At 40.5% G+C, this 25,388-nt stretch overlaps 6 protein-coding genes across 7 annotated transcripts; 3 read left to right on the plus strand and 3 right to left on the minus strand.

Annotated features, from left to right (window-relative positions):
• Positions 1–400: 400 nt before the first annotated feature.
• LOC110853571 lies at positions 401–2,356 on the plus strand. Its single transcript, XM_035854398.1, has 5 exons — positions 401–405; positions 472–713; positions 776–906; positions 980–1,148; positions 1,219–2,356. Exons 1-5 carry the CDS (start codon positions 401–403, stop codon positions 2,028–2,030), a joined length of 1,359 nt encoding a protein of 452 aa, XP_035710291.1. The 3' UTR covers positions 2,031–2,356.
• Positions 1,543–5,037, minus strand: LOC118436417 (ATP-binding cassette sub-family A member 3-like). Its single transcript, XM_035854511.1, has 10 exons — positions 4,885–5,037; positions 4,192–4,507; positions 3,885–4,018; positions 3,765–3,780; positions 3,474–3,695; positions 3,328–3,401; positions 3,219–3,260; positions 3,055–3,149; positions 2,765–2,987; positions 1,543–2,685 (listed from the first exon to the last, which is right to left on the minus strand). Exons 2-10 carry the CDS (start codon positions 4,424–4,426, stop codon positions 2,494–2,496), a joined length of 1,233 nt encoding a protein of 410 aa, XP_035710404.1. The 5' UTR covers positions 4,427–4,507; positions 4,885–5,037; the 3' UTR covers positions 1,543–2,493.
• Positions 5,038–5,590: 553 nt separating this feature from the next.
• LOC118436393 (ATP-binding cassette sub-family A member 3-like) lies at positions 5,591–9,198 on the minus strand. Its single transcript, XM_035854399.1, has 15 exons — positions 8,973–9,198; positions 8,657–8,839; positions 8,403–8,578; positions 8,091–8,307; positions 7,828–8,027; positions 7,581–7,762; positions 7,476–7,521; positions 7,271–7,409; positions 6,952–7,207; positions 6,708–6,886; positions 6,527–6,651; positions 6,316–6,444; positions 6,209–6,235; positions 5,714–6,147; positions 5,591–5,609 (listed from the first exon to the last, which is right to left on the minus strand). The coding sequence occupies exons 1-15, from the start codon at positions 9,196–9,198 to the stop codon at positions 5,591–5,593; spliced, it is 2,538 nt and encodes an 845-aa protein (XP_035710292.1).
• Positions 9,199–15,044: 5,846 nt separating this feature from the next.
• LOC110853572 (cytochrome P450 2J6) lies at positions 15,045–17,745 on the minus strand. Its single transcript, XM_022101857.2, has 8 exons — positions 17,405–17,745; positions 17,188–17,328; positions 17,010–17,117; positions 16,480–16,895; positions 16,289–16,412; positions 16,041–16,221; positions 15,840–15,954; positions 15,045–15,554 (listed from the first exon to the last, which is right to left on the minus strand). The coding sequence occupies exons 1-8, from the start codon at positions 17,490–17,492 to the stop codon at positions 15,240–15,242; spliced, it is 1,488 nt and encodes a 495-aa protein (XP_021957549.2). The 5' UTR covers positions 17,493–17,745; the 3' UTR covers positions 15,045–15,239.
• A 2,570-nt stretch (positions 17,746–20,315) lies between these two features.
• Positions 20,316–22,741, plus strand: LOC110853573 (galactosylgalactosylxylosylprotein 3-beta-glucuronosyltransferase P). Of its 2 annotated transcripts, XM_035854512.1 has the most exons (7): positions 20,316–20,598; positions 20,899–20,936; positions 21,016–21,382; positions 21,489–21,860; positions 22,025–22,219; positions 22,306–22,416; positions 22,501–22,741. In XM_035854512.1, the coding sequence occupies exons 3-7, from the start codon at positions 21,038–21,040 to the stop codon at positions 22,651–22,653; spliced, it is 1,176 nt and encodes a 391-aa protein (XP_035710405.1). In that variant the 5' UTR covers positions 20,316–20,598; positions 20,899–20,936; positions 21,016–21,037; the 3' UTR covers positions 22,654–22,741. The 2 variants fall into 2 exon arrangements, with proteins under 2 accessions (XP_035710405.1, XP_021957551.2); XM_022101859.2 differs by having other exon boundaries at positions 20,316–20,936.
• A 727-nt stretch (positions 22,742–23,468) lies between these two features.
• LOC110853472 (bacillopeptidase F) lies at positions 23,469–25,117 on the plus strand. Its single transcript, XM_022101740.2, has 2 exons — positions 23,469–24,436; positions 24,504–25,117. Exons 1-2 carry the CDS (start codon positions 23,556–23,558, stop codon positions 25,009–25,011), a joined length of 1,389 nt encoding a protein of 462 aa, XP_021957432.1. The 5' UTR covers positions 23,469–23,555; the 3' UTR covers positions 25,012–25,117.
• The last annotated feature ends 271 nt before the right edge of the window (positions 25,118–25,388 follow it).

Consider the following 25,388-nt stretch of genomic DNA (forward strand, 5'->3'; position numbering starts at 1 on the left):
CCATGTTATTTCAGGAGTAAGTAATTTTGTGATGTTATCAATTCCGATATGATCTCGATCTTCTATGTATTCCTGCAGAAGAACGTTCTCCAAAGCAGGTCGATATTTTTACAACCAGTCCGGAGTCCTCCTTATCAACACGTCCGGATGTCGGATACCCGACCTTGACCCATTTCATGCCTCGGTGAGCAAATTTTTTCAAACCAACGTTTCAATTCAGTCCTGTTCCCCGCCCATCGTCAGTCTTCAAGAAGAATATGACGGTTATGGGATTCATCGTCGTCGACGCCGCAATTTTCACTTGAATGCGACAACGTTGATCAATTCTCAGTGGTGGTGGATCTGGACGACGTGTTGTGTTCGCAAGATCAAAATAAATTCGGATCAAGTCGACATAAAAATGGAGTGAGGAGATTCGATTTACATATTATTGGACATTCAAGGTGTTGATTTTTAATTTATAAATTCCAGTTCGGATCCAACTTGTACTGAAATTCCATTAGATTTGAATGGCTTATCAATTGATGAGAATGACGAAACACAATTTGTCAGAGTGGAATGTGGCGCAACTTTTTTTGGTGTTAGGATAAACTTTTATAACGACTCTTTCGCTCTCGTGCCCTCACCAAGGGTTCTACTTCCGGTAAAAAGCAAGTTTTGGGCTGACCAGAAAAACCAATCTTATCATCAACCTCCAAGCGTCCTGATTATCGGTATGTCGAATTCTATAATATACTTACAAGTACAACAAAATTTCTATCATCATTTTGGGCAGGAATCGACTCCATTTCACGCTTAAATATGATCCGATCTCTTCCCAAAACGAAGGCATTTCTTGAGTCGAACGACTTTATCGAGATGCGAGGACATATGAAAATTGGGCTGAATACGTTTCCAAATATGATGGTGATCTGCATATATATTTAATTATTTTAATTTACGACCAGAACTGGATTAACTAAAACTAATTTAATTTCAGGCTGCCTTGACGGGAATGACGGAAACCGAAGTGGTCTCCTGCTGGCCAACATCCACCGCAAAATTGGTCAATTGTCCATTCGTATGGACAAACTTTTCCCGATTGAATTATATTACAGCGATGGTAGAAGATTCGTCAGATTTTGGGACATTTAACTTTCTCAAGACGGGTACGATTAAAATTATTATGAATGACCTCCGTAATCTTGATTGAGACAATCAAGATTCCTCTTCTGCTAGGTTTCATTGCCTCTCCGACCGATTACTATTTGCATCCATTGCTAATCACCGAACGTCAGACAACCTCTGGTGGGTCGGACAATTGCTTGGGCGGTGGACTCACTACGACACGACTTTTACTGAGATACATTAGCGCCATTGTTGACCCAGTGGGTGGCGTAGCCCCGCTCTTTCTCCTCTCTTGGTTCACTTCTGTGGTTCACGATGACCTTAATGGGCTCAAGGTGACATTTATTAACTCATCAATCGATATAATATGTATTATACATATATGTTTTTTCTGCGAATGCCATTTATTACAGCTATATGATTCCAAATTTCACTCCTTCCTCGATAACATTATCTCCTCACGCGTGGGTAGGGACGCCATAATATTTTTCATCTCGAACCACGGAAATAGCTTCGGACCCTTTCGTCAAACATTTCACGGTCAATACGAAGATTCCCTCCCATTCTTCTTCCTCCGACTGCCTGTCAGTTTGAAGGCACGCTTCCCTGAATGGCATTCCTCGGTTGAGACAAACTCGGCTCGGCTGACGACACCCTTTGACATTTATGCAAGCCTGGCCCACCTTCTTAACATGATTGATCCATCGTTAGCATCGTCTCCTCGTACTGCTCGCCGTGGTCATTCCTTCTTTAAAAGTGACACACCGGAAAACCGGACCTGTGAGAGTGCTTCGATTCCTGGAGAATTCTGTGTGTGTAACATTTTCCCAGATTCCTCAGCGTCATCACATCTTGCCGATAAGCTAGGTCACTTAGTCCCGGAGAAGATTAACGCCCATCTGGCTGAAAATAGCTTACGATGACTTTCTAAATGGATTTGAATCTTCGCCCTGGGAGGCCGAGTTTGAAGGTAGAGTTCGGATGTAGAATTCGGCGAATGAGAATTCGGGGGTCGACAGTCGGGGGAGTTGTCGGAATGTATTCAAGATTACGAGATGAAAATTATTATGTTTGCAAAAATTTGTGGGCGGTGGAACAAGAAAAGAGGGAAAACAATTCTTTCCTAGTCTGCATGCTTATTTGTATTTGTGCCATTTTAGCAGGCTGTGTTTTATTTTTATTGAATAAGCTGTGTGTCATGTAAATTTTGCAAATTAGAATTGCAATAAACAGGCTAAAGTTGAATCTGTTCAACAACTTTTTTTTGTCTCAAACATCCAATTGTTTTCATCACATACTGTAAGTTTTTGGTATCCCATCATCTCAAATTATTTTGCGTTAGTATGTACTAAATAGTTTCGAGCCTAGGCATCATCAGCACTTATATCACACACTGGGCGCCACGTCTCGACCTGGACGCTGCATTCGCGCAAGAGTGATGAAAACCTGCTCCAAAGTTGTTTCCGTGATGGAGTACTCCGCGATGAGCTTTTCGTACTTGACCTTCACCTCCTCCATCTTGCCAAACAGAACGTCCCAAAGGAGAGTCGCGTTTTGTATGTGGTACTCCAATGCCGTCTGGGAGTAAAAAATGAGGTATTCAAGACAATAAACTCGAAGAAAATTAGATGGCCCAGTTATGCACATATTTGTATACCGCATGTCTATCTTTGAGCATGCAAGGATCGAACTTTTCCAAAATTTCGAGATTTAGCCCATCTATCTCTTCGTTAAGCGTGAGTGCTTCTTGAGTCAAGGTGATGGATAAGGTGAAGCCCTGGGCGAACTTGGATTTTAGATATTGCACGCCTCCGAGACATTGGAGACGACCGTTGACCATGATACCTAACCTGGAGCAGCACGCCTCAATTTCGTCCATGCTTATCCGGAAAACAAAAATTGATAATTAATCCTGACATGTGTGAAACCGAAAGTGTTTTTATTTACCTGTGCGATGTGAGAATGATAGCTCTTCCAGAGGCTTTCGTGGCCATGATAATTTTCCAGAATTCTCTCCGACTCACGGGATCAACGCCGCTTGTCTTAAGGAAAATTTTCAAAATCACAATTTATAAAATAGTCTGCATATCAGAATTTTATGAATAATTTACCGGTTCGTCGAGTAAAACGATGTCAGGGTCTCCAACCAACGCCTGAAAACTCGTACTATTTTAGCCTTGTTTAACTACATAATTTGCATAATGTCTTCCTTATCCTTACCATAGCCGCACTCAGTCGCCGCTTCATTCCTCCCGAGTAGTTTCGACACTGAACGTCCTTACTATCGCTCAGCCCTTACAATAGATTAAGCCAAACGTCAGGATGGTACAAAAATTAATGTGAATAATTGATGATTTTGTCCCAACCTACTCGGTCCATCCACTCGGCACACTCTTTCTTGACCTGTTTGACCCCTCTCAAGCGGGCGAAAAGAGAGACCATCTCGAGTCCACTGAGGACCCCGATAATGCCGTCAAATTGGGGACAGTACCCGATCCGGGAGTAAAACTCTCGGCCTGAATTTGCCAAGTTACTACCTGAAATGTAAGCGTTACCACTTGTCTTTCTTTCGTCCCCCGTGAGCATGCCTAAATTAAGTGAGGGAGCTTATCATGAATTGTGCTACTTTGGCATAGCTTTATAAAATTGTGACTCACGGAACGTCGTCGTTTTCTAAGAATATAATAAAATATTTATTGCACAAAATTACGTGTAAACTTTAAAAAATTGTATTTTCATAAGCAATATGACTGAATACATCTATGTATGCAACTTACGCCTGCTCCATTGACACCCAACAAACCGAAACATTCGCCGTGATGGACGCCAAAGCTAACGTCCGCCACTGCAGTAAAGTTTCCGTACATTTTGGCAAAGTTCTCCACCACGAGAGCGTCTTGGTACGTGGCCCCTACGGCAGAAAATGTACCATATTATGCGTAATTTTATGAATTCCTAGTATTTTAGAAATGGGGGACATTTGTTCTAGCACGATAGGACAAGTTGACGCGATAAAGATAGCGACAACATCACAATATTTCATTTTTCACACAATTACTTTATTTAAAATAAATAAAACTTTACGTGTTCTGACGAGTTCTTTCACCCTGGTATTCTCTTCCTGTACGTCAGGATCGATTTGTCCTGGAGGTTGACATGTTCCCCCCAGCTCCATGCACTCTTTTCTCATTGGCAATAACACGACCTCAACGAGGAGGAGAATTACCTCGTAGATGCCGGTCACAAGCAAAAGGTAGAACAACTCCTGTCCCAATCCTGCTATATGAACTACTTCCCTTGTTTTATTCTCCATTATCATCTCTATCTTCGTCGTCGTCCAGGCCAGATAAGGTTTACGATTTACTTAGACATTTTGCTTCAGGATAAATGGAACAATCTTCTGCAGAATTACAAATGACAAAGTTCTCACAATTTGAAACCTTTTTTTGCAAGCTACATCGGGATTTTCTAGCGAGTTATATCAAAAAATAAAGCCAAAAATTAGGAATCACTTTCCGTTGAATAAAAATATTGACGGCTAAGTTCAATTTCCCGTTTTCTAACAATAATTTGCTACGTCAAGTCTGAAGGTGAATTATTTTACGACTACTTCACAAGTACCGTAAGTAAGCTGACTTGCCACTAGTACTATGAATCGGTGGCATTCGGTGGTAAAGTTAAGAACGTGTGTCGCGTTATACATACATTTAGGCTACTCTGAGATTTTGTGTAATAATAATTTTTTGCAATACACATTGATATTAAAAATGTACTTACTGCAACAGTGTGTTTCCCCTGGGTTCCAATATTTTTTGCGCATGCCACGAACGCAGATCAGACTTTCCCCATCGCTGGGGAAATAGACGCAACGATTGTTGTCCAATGCAATGGTGAGGAAATTGCTGAGACAGAGTGCAAACCCAAAGCTTGGATACCACATGAACAGTACCCGAAGGAATATGGTGGTCACTATGAACTCCTCTTTATCCCGTCCGCTGTATATTATAGCACCAGCCACGCCTAAAAATGATTCATATGAAAATGGGGAAACTTGGCAAGGTTTCTCACAAACCATGAGAATGAGTTGGTCAGTATTTTCATTTTTCACCCATTTTACTAAAAGATAACATCATGCAAATCCACCCACCAGCAATTAACTGCATAACCAGCACGACTGAGAATCCGGCCGCGACATGTTTAAAAACGAGACTGAAGAAGTGCGATAACGTGATGGAGGCATAACAGGACACGACCAAGATGAGGAATAAGACACCTAAAAAAATTTAGCAAAGTGCTGACTTGCAAAAACAATTATATATGAAAGTAAATATTGTTACTACACCTCCAGCAGACTTATCAGTGTAGATTGCCTCGCCTTGTATACATAATATCCAAATGAAAATGACACTACAGGTTGCAAAGGCCATGACGAAGTCGCATACAATGCAGGCGCCCCAGTAGATCAACGGACTCACCCCGGTCATCATTTGAAGCTGTTTAGTCTATAATATGCACATCAAAATTTAAATGACAAATTTCGGACCTAAATTATTAATCGCATAAAACGAAAATCAAACCTACATTACAGACTTTCTCCTCCACTAACGGAATGATAAACATTGCAGCGAATATGGCCATTCCGAGCGGACCTAGGAAGCACAGTAACCCTGAAAGTGAAAAGGTTTCGAGTGCGTCCGTCAGCCTCTCCATCACGCCGAGATTGCGCAGGCGCGAGAACGGATGCGTCGTGAGCTCAAGACGTGGCGTTGCTTCCTTTTTTGGTCGATCCATTGTGAGAGCGAGGAGGACGTTGGACGCCAAATTGAGGGCGAGAGCGTCCTCGTTATTGTATTTTGTGTCAGCTCCTGTCTGATAATAGGCTGTGATATTTGTCTGATTGAGCTCCAGAGCGAAAATATGCTTTGCTTTGGCCGAATCGTGGGCAATAATTCGTCCGAGTTCATCGGCAAAGGGTGCATTTCCAGTGTAGGGTTTGGCAGAAGGGCCAATTATGTGAGACCATTTAGTTTCGTCGAGCGTCTGTCAAGATACAAACGTTTGAACTTGATTTTCATAAATTTTACAATAAAATGTGTCCCACCTTTCCGACGTCGTGATAAAGCGTTATCTGAAATAAGGACAAAGAGAAGCGACGAAAACTAATGGTAGAACCATGTATTTTGCCATAAAGCTTCGTTAAGCTCTTACAATGCTGTCGTTGTATAGGTGAAATCCGATTTTTTGCGCACTTGGAGCATCCTCCCTGTTCAATAACGCAACAATCATACGAGTTCCTCCTTGGATGCAGAGGGAAAAGATGAGCACGGGGAGCAGGATCTATACATCCCGGAAATTCAATTGAGACGGATTAAGAAAATTTTTCGCACATATCTACTTTATATTAGAGATACCTGATTACCTGCATCGTCGTCGATTTCCATTTTCTACACATGTACGAGAATCGTTTACAAACTAAAGCAGCAAACTGCTGACACCATAATGTCACCCCGCGTCGACGGGGCTTGATAATGTTCTTGCTACGGTCTGTTGAAAGAGTTCCATTTATGTAATCGACAAGTATTTCTTGACACCTGACCTACCTTCCGGGTTTACTTCCGGCAGTTCAGCGACCGTATCCTCCGATCCTGCTGGTGCTATCGATGGAGGTGTTGACCCCACATTCACGCTATGACTCTCACTTGCAGCCGGAGGTACGGCAGAATTAAGTACCGCTGGTGTTGGGGCCGACTTGTTATCTGCGGACAAAGCTTCGTCGACTCTAAAAATTGTACGTGTTCAGAAACTTAACAAAATGTGTACCACTGTATTTTGTGTATGGTGTACTTGATGAAAACGTCATCCATTGTAGTAAGCGACATGCCCATTGAAATAATTCCAAGGCTTTGTTGCTTATCTTGCAAAACTTTGAATATTTTAGGAAAGAGGGACGTCGGGCAGTCCTCAGTGGGCAAAATGATACTCAATTCGCTTGCGTTTTTCCTTTCTTCTAATGTCGCAGTGGAAACGTGGCCCTGCACGATGGCTAAAACGCTATCTCCGCTATTCGTAGTCATTGTGAGGTGGAGTGTGTATCCCGCCCCTGAAGATAAGCTTAGATTAGTAATCTTAAGATAAACATAAATTGGAGAAGCGTTGTGCGTACCATAATATTTTTTTAGGAACATAGAACTTCCGGAGCACTGGACTTTGCCGTGAGCCATGATGGCAATCCTGTCGCCAAGCACATCTGCCTCCTCCAAAAAGTGAGTAGTCAAAATAATCGTTCGATTGCGTCGCTCAGCCTGGATTTCAAATACAAATTTGGTCAAAATTTTAGTAAATTTCTGAAATCAAATGAATCAGCAAACCAGTAAAGCGTCCCAAATGGCTCGCCTTGCTTCGACATCTAATCCGCTGCAAAATTGACACTTTGACAACAAAAGCGAACTATACACAAGTTATAAAATACTAACCTTGTGGGCTCATCGAGAAAGATAACCTTTGCATTTCCTATCAAGGCAATTCCTAGACACAATTTTCGTTTTTGTCCACCGGATAAATTTTTTGACAAAGAATTGGCCTTGTCTGTGAGACGGAGGCTGTTCAACATTTGAACACGTTCCAATTTGGCATCCGATGAACTCATTCCTTTCAACTGAAAAATTGTCAGTTTTAACGAAAACAAATCTTAAATTTTGAAAAATTTTGTAGCCGACTCACCCGCCCAAAGAATGACAAATGTTGATCGACCGTAAGGTCGTCAAAGAGTAAGTTGTGCTGCGGGCATAGACCTACCTGTGACCTGACTGCGTCCGGATTTTTAACGATATCGACCCCGTTAATGATCACGCTCCCACTTGTCGGACTCATGACACCAGTGCAACAAGCAATCGCAGTCGTCTTCCCAGCCCCATTGTGACCTACATATTTTATTAATACCAAGCCTTCCAAAAAGATAACACATAACAAAAAATAATACGCACCCAGGAGTACGAAGATTTCATCCTCATACATGGACATGGACACTCCATCAACGGCATTCATCCGCCCAAAAGATTTCTTCAAGTTCGATATCACGACCCCGGCTTTAAGTGTGTCGGGCTCTTTTTCGAAACCCGGTTTCTCGAGAGAATCCAGGTCAGACTCCACAACCTCTGAACTAACTTTCGTACTCTTCTTCCGATACTTTTGATACAAGTCCTGGAAAAACAGTAAAACAACTGTCCAGTGTCAGAAGTCCGCAAAAAACCTGGGCAAGCGCAATGTGTCCGATTTATTAGCTTTGTGAAAATTACCGAAACGGGATAGTACCACGGTCTCCTCACGCCATATTCGGTTCGCATAATGTTTTCCAGGTATATGGCCAACACGAGGTAAAAAAGGGCAGTGATAAGCAAAGCTAGGATCACATATCCCAAGGTCATTGTTTCCTGGGGGTAAGCCCGCTTGTAAAGATCTCCCCACGTGATACCTTAATTTTTTTTTAATATATGCGGTTCCCTAATGTTGTCGCTTTTACAGATTTTTTTCATATACATATATTTCATACCTTTCTCCCCATCTTCAAAATTTCCAATGATCAAGAAGCCCATTGCCAGCCCGAAATTCGGCAACAGGCACAATGCGAACTTCTCACTCAGGGATAAAAAATCATACGCCCCAGTCCCAAGAACTATAGTCACCGAGGCAGTCACAAAATAAATAATTAACCCGATACTGGTTCCCAACGTGGCTGCAGATACAAAGATTTGAAGAAATTTATAAAGACAAGTCATTAAAAGATCAAGTACTAATTTTGGACCAAGATTTTGACATAATAAAAATTTTATATTAAATATTTTTATCAAATCAAAATTAAAGCTTACGTTTCGTGAAAAACGTCGAAATGAAGAAGCAGAATGTCGTTGAGGCGAGGACGAAGCTTTCGAGCAGAATGATGAGAAGGAACACGTCACAGCCCCAAAACATGCTTTGAGACCCAACGCATCTCAAAATAATTGCCACCCCCACGACGGAAATGGTCAGAGGGATCATAGAGTTCGAAGTCCAGGCCAGCCAGTGCTCCCAGTTCGGAACGCCGCTCAGCTTCATTAGCTCCTTTAAATATTTAGAAGACAGAAATCTAGATAAGTGGGTTATCATATCGACGAATTATGGTGGAAAGTATTACATAAAAGTGATATTACAGAAAATTCTTCCTTTTTATGTTTGAAAGACATATGAAAAAACGTGTACATGTTTACTAATACCGTATTAGTAATACGTAGCATTAAAAATATGTACGCTGTAGATAGTTATCACACCTTGATCCCGGTTACTCGCTCTCCCACGACTCTCCCGATAATCGAGGGGACGATGAACATAAAGCCGTATAGTAACGTGTGGGCCTTGATCGCGATCATCATTCCTCTTCCATCTGGGAGACCACTGTTCGGAGTATTCTTGATTTAAAACCTCTTAATCCTGGATTTTTAAATATGTCATGCGTACCTTGGTGGTTCATCGGAATTGTCCTCACTCGGAGTTTTCGGACAGACGGATCTGCCCAACACATTCTCAATATTGCATTTTGTATGTAAATACATTATTTACATGAAAAATGCAATTTGTATTATTTAAAATAATACAAATTTGACAAGTCACTTACATTTCCTATTGGGGTTTTCCCTGTTAAACTCTTTATCAGAACTAGCTCCGTTTTTAGCTGTACTTTGAGAAAATCTTCTGTCTGAAATTCTAATCGTTCCATCGTCCCATCGGTCCATCGTTCCCTTTTTCCCCCATCATTCTAATTTTGTAGGGATACGTTCCCTCGCCTCTTTGTCGAATGGAGGATAAGCCCTTGCCAAAGATAACCCCGGCTTTGAAACCGATGTCCTTAATCCATTTAAAACTGCTTTGTGACACTTTGTCTTCCAGGCTCTTTTCTGATTCGAAGTACTGCAAATCTGCTTGAAAATTTTGGTGAAATTAGAGCAACAGAAATTATGTGAGCTTATTATTGCTGTCTTTTGCAAATTCGACCTACTAATAGATGGTGAGATTATGGTTTTAAGTTCTTCCACAGCGCTTCTTATGGCATCGACATCATTTCCTGCACCTCCCTTTTCCGGTGCCCATCCAATTGTGCAACGATCTCGAGGTGAATCACAATTCGAGGACTTGTGAAGGTTCGTAACATCAATTGGAAGGTCGCTTTTGTTATTAGTTTTCTCTTCGTACATTCCGGGTGAATGTGAGAATGGAGGTGGCCTATCAGGTACTGGTCCTGATCCGGTACTGGTCAAAACGATCAAACCCGCAAACAATAAGGGGAGGATAATTTCCATCCCAGTAACAAACCAGTGCCTCTTCCGGATGAGTAAATTCTTAACGAATAACACTACTTTAATAGTTGTTAAATTAAATACCAATATACATATTTCTACCTTCCAAATGAGCAGCATGAGTTTGTAGCCAGCACCACGAGGCGCTGGGGGTTTAGGCGGCGGAGGTTCGGAGGGTGGAGGTTGATCGATAGATTCGATTGCTTCATGGTTGGACGGGGCTTCGGAGACGGGAGCGGAATTGACATCCCAGGCGATCGGACCGTTTGATGCCGAATCCATTGGAATAATTGAGGACAGAATTAAATTATAGAATAATTATTATAGCGACGTAAGTCATCCGATGTCAAGATTATTTGACACTTTATCAATCTATAAGGTTACGACAAATGACCGAGTTACAAAATAAATTTTCATTTTTAGAAAACTAAAAATTGTTGAAAATATGCCATTGGTTACAGTTTTGGAAATGTAATTTTCAGTCAAAGTGCTTATGGAACCGTCATGTCCGTCCGTCTGTCCGTTCGATCATTTTACGATAACTTTCGTTAAACTCGTCCTAGCGACTTTAAATTTGGTATGTGTAGTATGTGGCAAATGAGGAGTTAAATTTGAAGATGGGCGAAATCGATTAAGTGGTTGACCGGTGGTGGTCATCTGGGTGGGTGGAGTATTTCAAAATCTGAAAATTGGCATTGAGATTGCTAATGGTGTCTAATTGAAGAATATGAATTTAAATTGGGAAAATTTTCGACTGGAGGGACCCGATACCATACCGATTGTTGAAAATTATCCAATCGAGCTGAAATTAGTGCAGAGATTGCTAATGGTCCCTGATGAAAAAATATGAATTAATATGTGGAGGGACCTTTAAGGGGGTGACCCATATCGATTTTTAAAAATTGTATTAAAAAGATGAAATTCGCTCCTGACACTCGTAGAAGACTGAAATTTGGCATGACCCCGTGGGGGTAGACTAGATTGAAAAATATAAAGTAAATATTTAGATTTTTCCACAGAGATTTAACAAGGTGACACACTGCTTTTTATATTAGTAGAATAAAAATGAAATTCGGTATCATGGGTAAGGGCACATCGGACTAAAGAATATGAATAATATTCATATTCATTGAATATGAATATTTTTGTGGGCCCAGCCCAAACTCCAGAAGACTGAGACCCGTAATGGTTTTAAAATTGGTCAAGGAGCTGAAATTTTGCATGCTGGATTATGGGAACATTTTTGCCGATTACGAATAGTAGTTGGTGCAGGTCGTCTGACTACAAGTTAGAAGCTGACACTGACCCTGACTCGGGCTAAATAAACGCTGTACACTGTTTCAAGTTTTCAAAATAGTACCCTCGAGATTTTGATCTTAAAAAATCAAGCTGAAAATTACGATGATTTCATCTTAACGAATTAAGTCTCTATGTCTGCCCATTCAAAAGTTATTAAAGGTCAAAGTCGTTGGTACACAGGCCCAGGAGATGTGTACCAACGATTTAAAAAATAATTATTTTATTTGTAACTCCACCATTTGTCGCAACCGTTAACCTTATAAAAACTAATTAATTTTGACCTGGATACCATTTAAAAACGGAATTAAAAATGGTTTCTATTGCATTTGGGGGCGGATTTACTGGGGGGCAGAATACCATTGAGACCGACTTGTGGGGCGGTGATAAAATCAGTTGGGGACTGAATTAATGCAAACCGATTTTGAATATTCTACTGATGCAGTTATGATTTATTAGAGACCTGGAACTGATTCGACAACAAAAATTAGAACATAATACATTTTTAACATGAAATTGCAACTGAACCAAATGAACACACGATATTAATTTTGATAAAAAGATCGGATTTGATTTTGATAGTACTACAAAAATAAACTAAACGAATAAATCGTCATCATTCATGTCATCAATTTGATGACACTGATTTTGGGATGCATTTTATATTTTAAACAAGTATTATTATTATTTAAAATACACTTATTTCTGTACAGAGTAACAATGTCTGTAAAATACATGGTAGTTTTAGATATAATAAACTTCATTAAACTTTTTTCCTGGTGGAAGTGTCCCCAGGATTGAAGCTACATTTCCACGTTGAACTGTAATGCCGAGTCGCTGGAGGAGAAAAGTTGTGGAGCGTGGTTCTCCAGTCGCGGTAGCGATCCGTTGTCCAATCTCTTTAATGAAGGATAACCCCTCCTGACCCCATGTACCTGTCGTCTCAATTGCAACGGGCATAAAGATGAATCGGTCCAGGAGAAAGGCGTACAATTTTTTCTTTCTATCTTCTGCCTTTGTTGCTGCTGCTCCTTGGTGGCGGACTGTCTCGGGGAGATAACTAGGTGCGAAGGTGTCAGCGCAGGTAAAATCCCACACAAGGGATCTTCCTCTTGCCCACGGAACGAGAGTCATCCCGTCTGGATGCTTTCCGTCTTGGTGTGAACATCCGGGTGGTTCAAGGATGCAGGGAACATCAGCTGATCGAAGCGCCCTCGCGATTACGTCGTTAGCGGCTGCGTGGCGAGACCACCGACCAGCACTTCGTCGGCAGGATAAACCATGATATCCGCGTGAACTGACTTGCGCTCCACACGGGCAAGTGTGGGGTTGACAAACATCGCAACCTAAACGGAGGGAAATTGCGATGCGAAATGCCTCGTTCGAGAGAAGGGTGCCGATTTGAGGAGATGGGAGAGCGTTGAGCCATATTCCTGCATATTTGTCGCGAAGAGCACGTAGGCGAGCCGTATCTTCAGACGTGGCTGCGGCGACGACTAAGTGGGACACTGTGATGTCGATGATGGGGCGCTCCCATGCTGTCTGTAATCCTCTCACTGTGTTGGGAGGAAGATTAGTTGGGCCAAGAGAAGTCCATCGTTCCTCTCCTTCCGCAATGGCGGCATCGGAACCATGTAGGTAAACCGGAAGAATTTGTTCCATTAGGGGTTGGGTGCTGTAGACTGACGAAAGAAAGCACGGTATCGCTACATCTTCAGCATGTCTGACCCCAAGGCCACCTTCTTTCACGGGTAGAGAGGACTGCATCCATGCAGCCTCCGAGAGTGAGCAGTTAAGGATCCCCTCCAGGGCGTCCTTGAGTGTAGCGTCATAGAGAGCGAGGGCCTCCCTTTTTCTCCACGACGGTGAGCATCGGAGAAAGTATATTAAACGAGGTATGGAGATAGAAGCTCGGAGGAGGAAGAAAGCTGAGTGGGCAGATATTTTCTTGAGACGTTTGGAGAAAGTTGCCAATTGCTCCGTTTTGGCAGCCAAAACCGCCTCCATGGCTTCGTTGGTAAGAGGAGAACCTAATAATGTTGCATTTTCTCTAGTTATCAGTTGGATTCCTGGGGCAAAATTTTGAAATTCTTGAAAAATCTGGGTGATGGTGTCGTCATCCGCCCCCAATAATCCAACCTCACACTTGTTGTGGTTGAGATAAAGCCCCACTTCTTCACCCATTCTGGAAACTTTCTCAAGGGCTGCTAGTACCGTTTCCGGGGTGTCTGCGATAGTCCCGTCGTCGAGATACCATGCGTTTAGCTCTGTGTCCAAAGTCTTGATTATGGGGTGGATGAATTGATTAAACAAGTTATTAGCTATAATTTTGTTCTGTGACTTGTTCCGATCGGTGGTGACACTATTGCGAATATATTAGCTAAAGAGAACGTTGTGATAATTTTTAAAAAATATGAACTGTATCATATTTACAACATGATACAGGTCAGAGGTCAACGCCGACCAATTTATTAGCGGCGCCAATGTTGGATAATTTTTCGGGGGGGCGGCGTGACCTCTGATGCACTTCCTCCGAGTTCCTCCCCCCACTACAACTACAACTCTAAACTCTAAAAAAATTAGTTCAGGCTTGAAGAAAAACCAACGACAAATAAGGAGGAAAGAATGGAACTGAGAAAATTTTCTCGGTCATTTTATTTTTATTTTTTCCTACACCTTATTGATGTAGCCCGGTCTCAACGGAATTCTGTAACCATACACCTTATTGGTGGAATCCGTCGCCAACGAGAAAAAGTTGGCCTACACCTTATTGGTGTAGTCCGTCGCTAAGGCGAAAAATTTGGCCTACACCTTATTGGTGTAGTCCGTCGCCAAGAGATCGAAATCGCCCTCCACCTTATTGGTGGAATCCGTTTTTAAAAGGTTAAAAGACCCAAGAGTTACCTAGATACTAAATGTCAAGCAATCGTGATCCGATGTCAAGCAGAATTTTTTTGCATCTAGATAACTCCCTGGAAACAATTCACTTGCCGCCATGGAGCGGGGCTTAAAACGCCATGGTGCCTTGACCTTGTGTAAAAGCAAACCAACTGCAAGCAAATTCCTCGGGCCATTAGACTTTTTGGTTGCACTGTAAAGGTCGGAACATATTTTTTTTTTGCGGAAGAGCGATTTTTTTTTCTAAAATTCGTATGAAAAACATTTCAGTACAATAGTTTAATGAAGTTTATTATATCTAAAACTACCATGTATTTTACAGACATTGTTACTCTGTATAGAAATAAGTGTATTTTATACTTATCAAATATTTGCACTGCATTAATAAATTTTTAAGATTTCAGTACAATAAGCATGAAAAGTGCGCATTATGTCCAGTTATAATTCTCATTTATTACATTATTGTATTATTTTTTAGCATGCTCCAACTTTTGTCAGCTATGAAAATAAAGTATAATTAACTTTATTGAAAATAAACACATACATACATTTAATTAATGTTTGTGTTTAACAAAATAATGAATTTTATATTACGAAAATTACTAAACTCAACTATGTGATCTTCTCAAGGTGAATAGAATATGGTCGTGGCGACAGTGTAAATCCATTCACCGGTTGTGTCGAGGGCGTACCGTTTGCCGGCATTATGATGTACTGTTGCATAATGGTGGCGAAATAGCTGAAAAGCGACGCTTTAGCGAGAGGTTCACCGAGGCATAACCTTTTTCCGAGACCAAATGGAAGGAGTTTGTTGGTGTTTATTAACTGTCGACCAGCGAGAAACCGGGACGGGCGAAAATTTAATGGATCCCTCCATGTCTTTTGGGAGTGATGAATGCCAAACAGGTTTAATCCGGCCACGGTTCCCTTGATATAAGTGAGAACAATCAATTTGGTAATAAAATTGTTACCGGGCGCATGAATAGTAAGCAATTATACTGTTTTAGGTACTATTTATCACAGAACGGTAAAACAATTTTAAGCTGCATGAAAATGTATGTTTCTTGATAATTGTCATCGGCGTAAATTATTTCACCAGACGGGGACAAATAATAACTTAATGTTAGGAGAATTGAACAGTTTTCGAGCAATTTTTTTTTACTATTTACAATGCAAATTCCATAAAAAAAAATTTCAGAAACATAAACTCACTTTTGGCACATTGTATCCAGACAATGTGGTATCTTCATTTGCTGATCGAACCAATACTGGAACTACACTCGCCATACGCTGTATTTCCAACAGTGTGGCTTCGGTGTACGGAAGTCTATCAAATATTTATGCACGTGTATATTTATCGTCTAAAATCAACTGAAAATATACACACTAAAATTTTCATCAATTTTTCCTTACTGCTGTCTATCTGCCATCGTTGGTCGTCTACTTTTTCCCACGACACGATGAATCTCCTCTCTGACGCCTTGCTGTTCTATGGGGTTCAGAAGCATGTAAAGCATGCCAAATTCCAACGTGTTTGACGTCGTCTCCGCACCAGCCACGAATAAATCGTAAAGCGTCACAATAAATTGTTCCTCTAAAATTAAAGCCAATTAAAAAGCCCATAAGAATTAGCGCTAATGCCAATTTATGTAAAAAAATACCATTGAAATACGACGCCTCAACTCCGGCATCCTTTTGCTGCTCAATCTCCTTGAGAAAAACATCAATGAAATCTTTCGGTTCTTCGTTAGGATTTCGAGATTCTCTCCGTTCTTGAATTAATTCCTGTGGAAAAAGTGTGACATGAAAATTCCCTAATTTTTTTCATAATTAGCATTTATATATTTCCCACCCTAAAAAATGCTTGTAATCGTGTATGAAATACGCTCCTACTCTTCATCTTTGGCGTGTGTTTGATCACGTTCCATAAAACGGGGAACATTTGCGCAATATTTGTCTCGACTGGAGAATTTTTTGTAGTTTCGTCCAACAATTGAATCAAAGTTTTTAACCGACCGTCATCATGCGCGAATCTAACGCCTGCCACCATACTCCACAAAATATTTAGGATTGATACAGTGAAAAATTGTCGCATTGGCAAAGCTTCTCCAGAATTGGCGGCGTGATCCATTTTGGTAAATAGTAAACTAATTTCTTCATCAATTACGGATTCCATACTTTTGTTTTTGCCAAAACCGAAATCTCGTAAAGTTCTGGTTGTAAAACGACGCATTTCTCTCCAATTGTTACCGGAAGAGAAAATTATTCCTGGAAATGGCAGAGAAATTTATTGAAATAATAAAATTCTAAATTTTCGCAATTTTCGCATTTTCGATTTTTTTTCAAAATTCTGAATTGCTACACAATTGACTGTTCACCTACCCAATGATTTTCCGAAAGAGCGGTCTCCAATCAATTCATCAAAAGGTCGATCGATCCAATTATCACTGGAAAGGCATTCCTTACTGAGTTCCAAGTCTTGAATTAATACTGGTGGTCAGAAAAGGGAACAATTAGTTAATTAATTAAAGTAATTATTTCAATAACATTTTCAACTTGCATTGTGTAACGTTTCCAAGTTTTATGAAAATTAGTGGCCCATAATCAAGTTTCAATGCGGCGAAGGACTCAATCATGGTGCCTTTGTTGTAGGCTATTAATTGTGGTATGTTCCCAATGAGCGGAAAAATTGGGGATGGTCCTAAACATTGAGTTTTGACACGTTTAAATACAAATCTATGTAAATATGCACCTTTAATTTATGTGTAAAGTTTTACCAGGAGGATAATTCTTCATAAATCGTGAATTCAGAAGGGACCAAATAACAGAAACAATGGAAATGAGGACAATAAGTTCGACGAACATTTTCGTTTTCAGACAAATTACTAAATTTCCAGAAAAAAATTTAGTTTGATCATGCAACAACCACGAAAGTTTACACTAATTTTTTTAGTAAATCAAACAACTGTGCCTGTCATTAACTGTTAATTTTAAGGGCCTGGGGGAAGTTGCTTAGAAATCACGTCAACTTTGACGATAAAATTCAGCAATGCACAAGAGGGCAGATTTTTAGGCCTTTTAAGATGGCCTTATAGATTTACCAAGATGTCTGTCTGTCCGTCCGTCTGTGCGTCCGTCTGTGCGCACGATAACTCTCTTTAAACAAAAGCTATCGACTTGAAATTTTGCACACTTCATCTTCGGGTCAAAAGTAAGGATGAGTTCGGAGATGGGCATGATCGGTCAAGTAATTGGCCGGTGGGGGTCATTTCCATCCAAATGCGTTGCCCTTAACTACCAAGAACCTTTAGAGCAGGTTAAATTATTTAAGTGTAAGTAAAATATTTGTAGCTTGAGAAATATCTATAGTAATAATTTTAAGTAATTTTAGTATGAAGATTGTGACTGACCTCAAAGCGTTTAAATTGGAGTGGAGTTTCAGAAATTTTAAACCTGGGAGACCCGATAGGGTGACCCGACGGATTTCTAAAATTTGTAGTAGGTAGTTGAAATTTGGAACAAAGGTTGCTAGTGGATTGTAACAGACAAAAATGAATTTAGGTTGGAAAAATTTTAATCTTGATGGACCCTATGGGGTGACCCATACTGATTTTTCAAAATCGTCATATCGAAGTGAAATTTGGGAGAGAGGTTGCAAATGGGTCTTAATGGAACAATATGAAATGAAATTGGTAAAATTTATATCTGATGCGGTTATCCATATCTATTTTTAGAAATTGCGTTAAAAACATGAAATCCGGCACGGTAATACTTACAATTAGTGGCTTCTCATCAAAGAATTTGAAATTAAAAGTTAGCTAACAAGGGATACTTTCGAGGTGATAGTCGTGTCCAGGGTACCACTCATTGGTCTAAATGTTTTTTGATCGAGTGTTTCTCACGGGTTCGGGTTCTTACTTCGGGTTTCGGGTTCGGATCGGGTTTGGGTCCTGCTTCGGATACGAAATTTTTGAACCCGAAACTTTCGGGTTCGGGTTCGGGTCCGAGAAATGTGATCCCAAAATTTCGGGTTCGGGTCGGGTTCGGGTTCCGACTAAGAACCCGAAACCCGAACCAACAAGAACTTTTTGCCACAACGAACACGAAAACATTAAAAAAGAAAATAAAGTGTTAACCAAACTTGCTACGACGGTTATGCTGCAGTAATTCATTAAATAATTCAAATTTTTAATTGTCGTAACTTCTTTTCACAAGTGTCTTCAATTAGTGTTATGGTTTGAATATTAAAATAAAATATATTTTTTATCAAAAATTTGCAAAATATTTAGCTTGAGCTTACTTTAATATTGGAAACTTGAAACTGAAAATCATTTTCAGTTTTCAACTGATTTAAAAATTTCTGAATGTCACGGAAAGCCATTATTCATGGTCGATTTTTTGAGATTGCATTATTATGGTCAAGGAATTAAGAGTTATGTACTTATGCAGAAATGTGCTTAATTATAATTCCTCGGTCATATTTACAGAAGTATTGTTTGTTTGAAACCTTCCAAAGAATTTTTAGCTAAAAAGCCAGTCACCCCTTAAAGTTAAAATATATTCGGGTTTTTCGGGTTCGGGTTTCGGATTTGATCCGCCAGTTCGGGTTCGGATCGTTGCAAACGGGTTTCGGGTTCTTCGGGTTCGGGTTGCCCTCAAGTTTCGGATCAGTGGCATCGGGTTCGGGTTCGGGTTTCGGATTTGCAAGAACCCGACCCGTGAGAAACACTAACCCATCTTCGAACTCGGTCGATGCCCAGATGCATGTCTGTATCAAATTTGGTAAAATTCAGCCTACTCCTTCGAGAGTTATGGAAAGACAGACAGACGGACAGGTCGATTACATAAGCCCTAGTCCGGGCTAAAAATTATATGCCAATCGTTCATTAGAGTCTGGCTTTTATGTAATAATGCCGTCTTAAAAGGCCCCGCAAAGTTGCTTGGAGTAGGTTTTTAAATTATGTTTAATGCGTTAATCATATCTTTAGATTTTACTTGAGTTTTTTTTGACGATCTGCCCTCTTGTGCAGTGGAGATATTTGGTCGTAAAGTGAGGACAAATTGGCTTAGAATTGCCAAATTAATGGCAGGAATTGCATTTTGAGTATCCATGGAACAAAAGAAACAACTTTTTTCAAAAACTTGAGGGACTTGAGGGAAACTTTTTCAAAAGCAGTGACAAAACCAAAGCTTTTGAACGTGAGTGTCCCATAGAAACGGTGTCAATTAATTGTGGTCGTAACCTAACAGAGCGATAATAATCTTGGGGCCCTGGCAATTATTGTTGCTAACATAAAATCAAGTAAATCTTCCCCCGGGCCCTTAAGCTGCACTGACAGCGAGCGTATGAAAGATATAAATATGTATCAGTCATCATCATCGCATTCATCACCTTGATTTCGTTTACAGGTCTGTGCCATGATTAGATTTTATAATTTTTTATATAGCAGTATGCATGATGGCCATCAAACACTTGATGATGTACAAAAGAGATGAAAACATCACTCATCGTCGTATTTATTTTGACATTGCATATATAGATGCAAAGTTCAAATGTACATATGTAAGTACACACCTTATCCGATACTGTTACCACTTTAAACAAACGCAGAGAGTATTGTGCAATATTATTATTGACAGGTCTCTTGATCTTTGTACAGATTATGGATGGATGTATATATGTATACGTACACACCCACCGACCATTACGCTATAATTTAGCTATAAATATTAGTTACTAAAAAAACTGATGTGGAAACATTTGATACATACATATTTACATAAATACATACGTGAAATAACTTATGTATATTTTCATGTGATATGACATCGAGTCGGTAGTATTGCTGACTCAATTTTTAAATTTTATTTTGCAAACTACATATTTAATTTTATGCTTCTTAAATTGTCTAAGGAGACATTCAATATTATGATACGAATGGGATTGGCAACTTGTCCTTTGAAACATTAGGTTGGTTTGTATGACTTATGTATTTATTACTATTACATGTTATTATTCCTGACACATGTTATATGTGCCAGGAAATTAACATTTATTTTCATTTTAATGTTGGATCAATTTTTGAATCTCCTACGCCCAACGTGAACTGAAAAAGATTTTTAAATGTGTCAAATATACGCAATACAAACTAAATCGTGAAGGTCCTGAAAAATATAACGCTAGAAAAATGAGGGAGAAAATTACGGCTTATTTTTTTTTTTTTTTTGTCTTAACTAATTGCTTTTATTTATTAACATCAACTTATTTCAGATGAAACCCCGTAATGGGTTGCTAAGGACAAATCGGCAGTAAGAAATAATTTATCATTTTCAATCTCACTCATCTCAGCCCACTTGCCCATCGCTCTTCTTAAAATATTACATACAGATAAGCTCACATCCACCGAGAAATGTCGTTCATAAACGTAAAGAAAAATTTCCCCCTTCTCGTCATCATCCTATTTTCAACACTTCATGGTTTCCTCGTTGGCGAATATATTTGGAGCATTGTGTTCCCTACGAGAACAATTCCTTCTTCTACTAACCCAACTTCAGACATGTATTCCATTTTCAGCAAAGTCCTGACATTTCCTGAAGAACAAATCCAATCCAAAACCAGCGAAGACTCACGAAAAACATGGAACTGGGATCGTGCCGAGAAGGAAATTAAACAACGTCGGTATACACGTGAGTACCATAAGAAGCTTGAACGGGTTTTATACGTCGTGACCCCGACGGTGCGTGGACCATCGCAGGTGAAATTTTGCTATCTGATATTTTGGAAATATTAAGATTTTCTGTAAAAATTTTGAACCAAAATTGTACTATTAAATAATATTTAACAATCTGCATATTATGCAGATTGCCGACCTCACCCGCACGGCCCAAGCTCTCTACCCCGCTCGAAAACTGGTTCATTGGTTGATTTACGAAGATTCAAACCGGACACGAGCCCCGTATCCAGACCATCTCACACATCTGCGCCACGAGCTTGCCGACTTTGTCACGGAGTTCCTCTCCATCCAAATCCGGTGGTCGGGAGTGAGGCAGGCGGCCGATTTTAGCAAATTTAACCACAAGGGCGTCGAAGGTCGAAGGACAGGGCTGACTTGGATAAGAAAACATGTAACGATCAAAGGGAAGAGACGTGGAAAAGGGCGTGAATGGAGGAACGATGGAGTTCTATTTTTCATGGATGACGACAACACGTATGATAGCGACCTTTTTCGACAGGTGAGGAATGCAATTTTGAATTGAGTAGAAGAAAACGAAAATGCGAAACGCGAAAATGCGTTGTCATTAATTTTGCTCACTTTCTATAACTTGTGGAAAGGATAAAATCCGAGTGAGAAAACCGGAAGGATAACTTTGTTTAGCCAATTTCATTTTTTTATCAGATTTTGACGCTGACGCCTACGAAAAGCATCTCTGCCTGGCCCACGGGCCTTGTCACACCACAAACTCAATTGTGCGCCCCCGTCGTCAACCTTTCGACTGGCGTGGCTTTCGACATCTCGGACGGGTGGAAGGTCAACAGAGCGTTTCCACTAGATTTTGGTGGCTTTGCTATTCCTGTCAAACTCCTCGTGGATGTGAATATGCATATTTCTATTTTAATTTGAATATTTTGAAATTGCGAAATATTTTATAACATAATTTTCCTATTATGTATTTCCAGAAGCCAAAAGTCTCAATTCCATACATTGCTGGGTACGAGGAATCAATATTCCTGAATAAATTGGGAGTCAAATTGCGAGAAATTGAAACGCTGGCGAATCGTGCGACCGAAGTGCGTTGGTTTTTTAACATATTATTCTGATATCAGTGACTGACTTGACTCTAACTTTTGCACACTTTTAATTATGTATCTCAGGTGCTCTCGTACCATTCTAGAACTAATTACGTGGCCTTCCAACCGGATGGAAAAGGCAACGAACTCGATGAAGGGCTGACGGATAAAAATACAAACATTTTCGAGTTAATTGGCAAATATGCAGCTACGAGATCACATCGTACCCTGTACTGAAAATTTACTGAGGTCAAATTTTATTGAATTGTTTCTTCAGTAATTTCTGCAATTTTTATTTTAACTTTTCGTAATAAAATACATTTTAAAAAATTCAAGCAATAATAATAATTGATATCTCACTTTTAAATTTCTATGCAAAATTCGAAAATTCAGTACAAAATCTCAAATTAATTTATCATGAAAAAAATCCAAAATATGGTACAAAATGTATTATTAGATTTTTGCGACTCATTTTGAAGTTCACTATTAGCAAAGATGTGTTTATTCATTTGACTTTCATGCATAAATTTTCAAACACAAAATTTCCAGACAATCTGAACAAGGCGTAATTCATACATATATCCACCACTTGACAAATTCATAAATGAGGCGAGATTTTGGACAACTTAAGCTTATCGTTCCTCGTCACTTATTATTGTCGCCGGACTGAGTATTTGCAGTAGCAGCTTATCTGCCAACCACACTGGGTAAATCTACTGCGAAGTGCGAATTAATAAAGTATTGATCTTTTTACGGCCAGTCACCCATGTCGGAAATGCAATGTGTGAAATAACAGACACCTGCAGCACAAGAAACGCAGTGCATGGACATATTATTTGCATAATGTGGAGTACAATGTATTATTATTATCACAAATATTCAAGTTAAACTCATGTCACGCATCGGAACAATGCTTTCATATTATCGTTTAATCTGTACACTGGGAAAAAATGATTGAAATCCCACCCAAAATTTATGTAAAGTTCACAAAACTTTGATACGCAATGAGAGCAAGACAATGAAGCTTTTTGGTATAAAAAGCACCTAAACTTTGGAGAAGAGTATCGTTCAATTCAAAGAGATATCAACTAAAACTTCAAATAACAGTAACAAAAATTACTAAACATTTTCACTCGAAAATGAAGCTACTTCTAGTACTCGTACTTGTCGCATTGGCGCAAGGCCGACCAGAAAATGGCGATAAAATCGACTACCGTCTCCTCCGAGCAGCCAAACAAGCCGAAACTGCCGACATTTTCGTCACCTTTCAAGAAAGCACGGCCGAAACATTGCAGGCCATCGATGACACCCGATTCGACACTCGAGAAGACCGACTTGATGCCTTGAACTCTGCCCTCGTCCGCCTCACAGGTCGTGTACAGTCCAACGTCCTGTCCTACCTCCAGGGTAGATTCGAGTTCAAATCCCTGTGGATCACGAACCAGGTTTACGTCAAGGGAGCAACGATGGACTTGATCATGGTCCTCGCCTCCTTCAACGAAGTCAAGAGTTTGGAGTTGGAGGAAATCATCGAGCTGGACACGATCGTGGAGGGCCCAATTTTACGTGGAAGACAAGATCCATCGGGCGAATGGGGCGTCAAGAAAATTCAGGCGGCCGAAGCTCGTGAACTTTTGGGGTCGACGACTAAAGCGTCGCAAATCGTGGTGTCAACAATTGACACCGGAGCTCGTCACACCCATGAAGCCTTGAGAGCCAACTGGTTCGGAGATTATGGATGGTTTGACCCCTACGATGCCAACGCATTGCCGATGGACATCAACGGTCACGGTACTCACACGACTGGGACGATCTGTGGCGCTGGAGGGATCGGAGTCTACCCGGACGCTAAATGGACTTCTTGTCGCGGATGTGCGACTTCATCTTGTGCCCAGAACGCTCTTTTGGCATGTGCCCAATTCATCACCTGTCCAACGCGTCCCGACGGAAGTGCCCCAGACTGCAGCAAGGCCCCACATCTCGTTTCAAATAGTTGGGGAGGCGGTCGTGGTGCTACTTGGTGAGTCTAAATTTACTGTAACAATGCCAGTTTTTATGACTATTTTGAATTTTTTTTAACTCTACAGGTTTGATGGTGCAATTGCTGCTTTCCACACGGCCAACATCATTCCCCTTTTCTCCATCGGAAATTCTGGCCCATCCTGCAACACGGCCAACTCACCCGGAGATCGGAACGTGATTGGCGTGGGTTCAACTACGGTCACCGATGAGTTGTCTTCCTTCTCCTCCGTCGGCCCCACAACCGACGGAAGAATGAAGCCCGACATTTCTGCGCCAGGATCCAACGTCCTTTCCGCCTACAACACGGCTGACGATGCTTATCGAGCCCTCTCCGGGACGAGCATGGCCTGCCCCCACGCCGCCGGACTGACCTCTCTCCTCCTCGCCTACAACCCGAGCATCAGCTTTGGAAATGTGACGGCCCACATGCGGGGTGGGGTTGACCAGGACCTCGTCGACATGGGAAAGATCTGCAGCGGAGTTCCAGACAATCAGTTTCCCAACCATCATCACGGCGAAGGCAGGATCAACGCCTTCAAGTCTCTCCGACGACTTATCGATGTCTCCAAATAACTGATATCATTTTCACCCGTGTAAATTCAAGCTGTACATTTCTTGTATCATAACCATTTTCTACTTGATTTTCATCAAAAATAAATCATTTCTGCAATCCAATTCACATTTCATCAGTCGAATCAATTTTTTTAAAGCATGATTTTGTAATATGTTCATATAATTTGTGGTCCAATTTTATTCCACGTTTTTTAAAAGTGAGTGGCAAGGTTGCCCACCATTCGACTCATTTATTGGATGCACCTACTTTCACCTGCTGTCCTACTACAAAGGTGTACACTTGGTTCCAATACGGGAAATGTACCCATTTATTAAAAGCAAAAACTGTGCGAATCTTAATTTTGGCACTCATTACGCATTCATTACCCCTCCTACAC

Source organism: Folsomia candida, unplaced genomic scaffold (assembly GCF_002217175.1).
Source record: "Folsomia candida strain VU population unplaced genomic scaffold, ASM221717v1 Fcan01_Sc008, whole genome shotgun sequence".
In the NCBI taxonomy this organism is placed as follows: domain Eukaryota; kingdom Metazoa; phylum Arthropoda; class Collembola; order Entomobryomorpha; family Isotomidae; genus Folsomia; species Folsomia candida.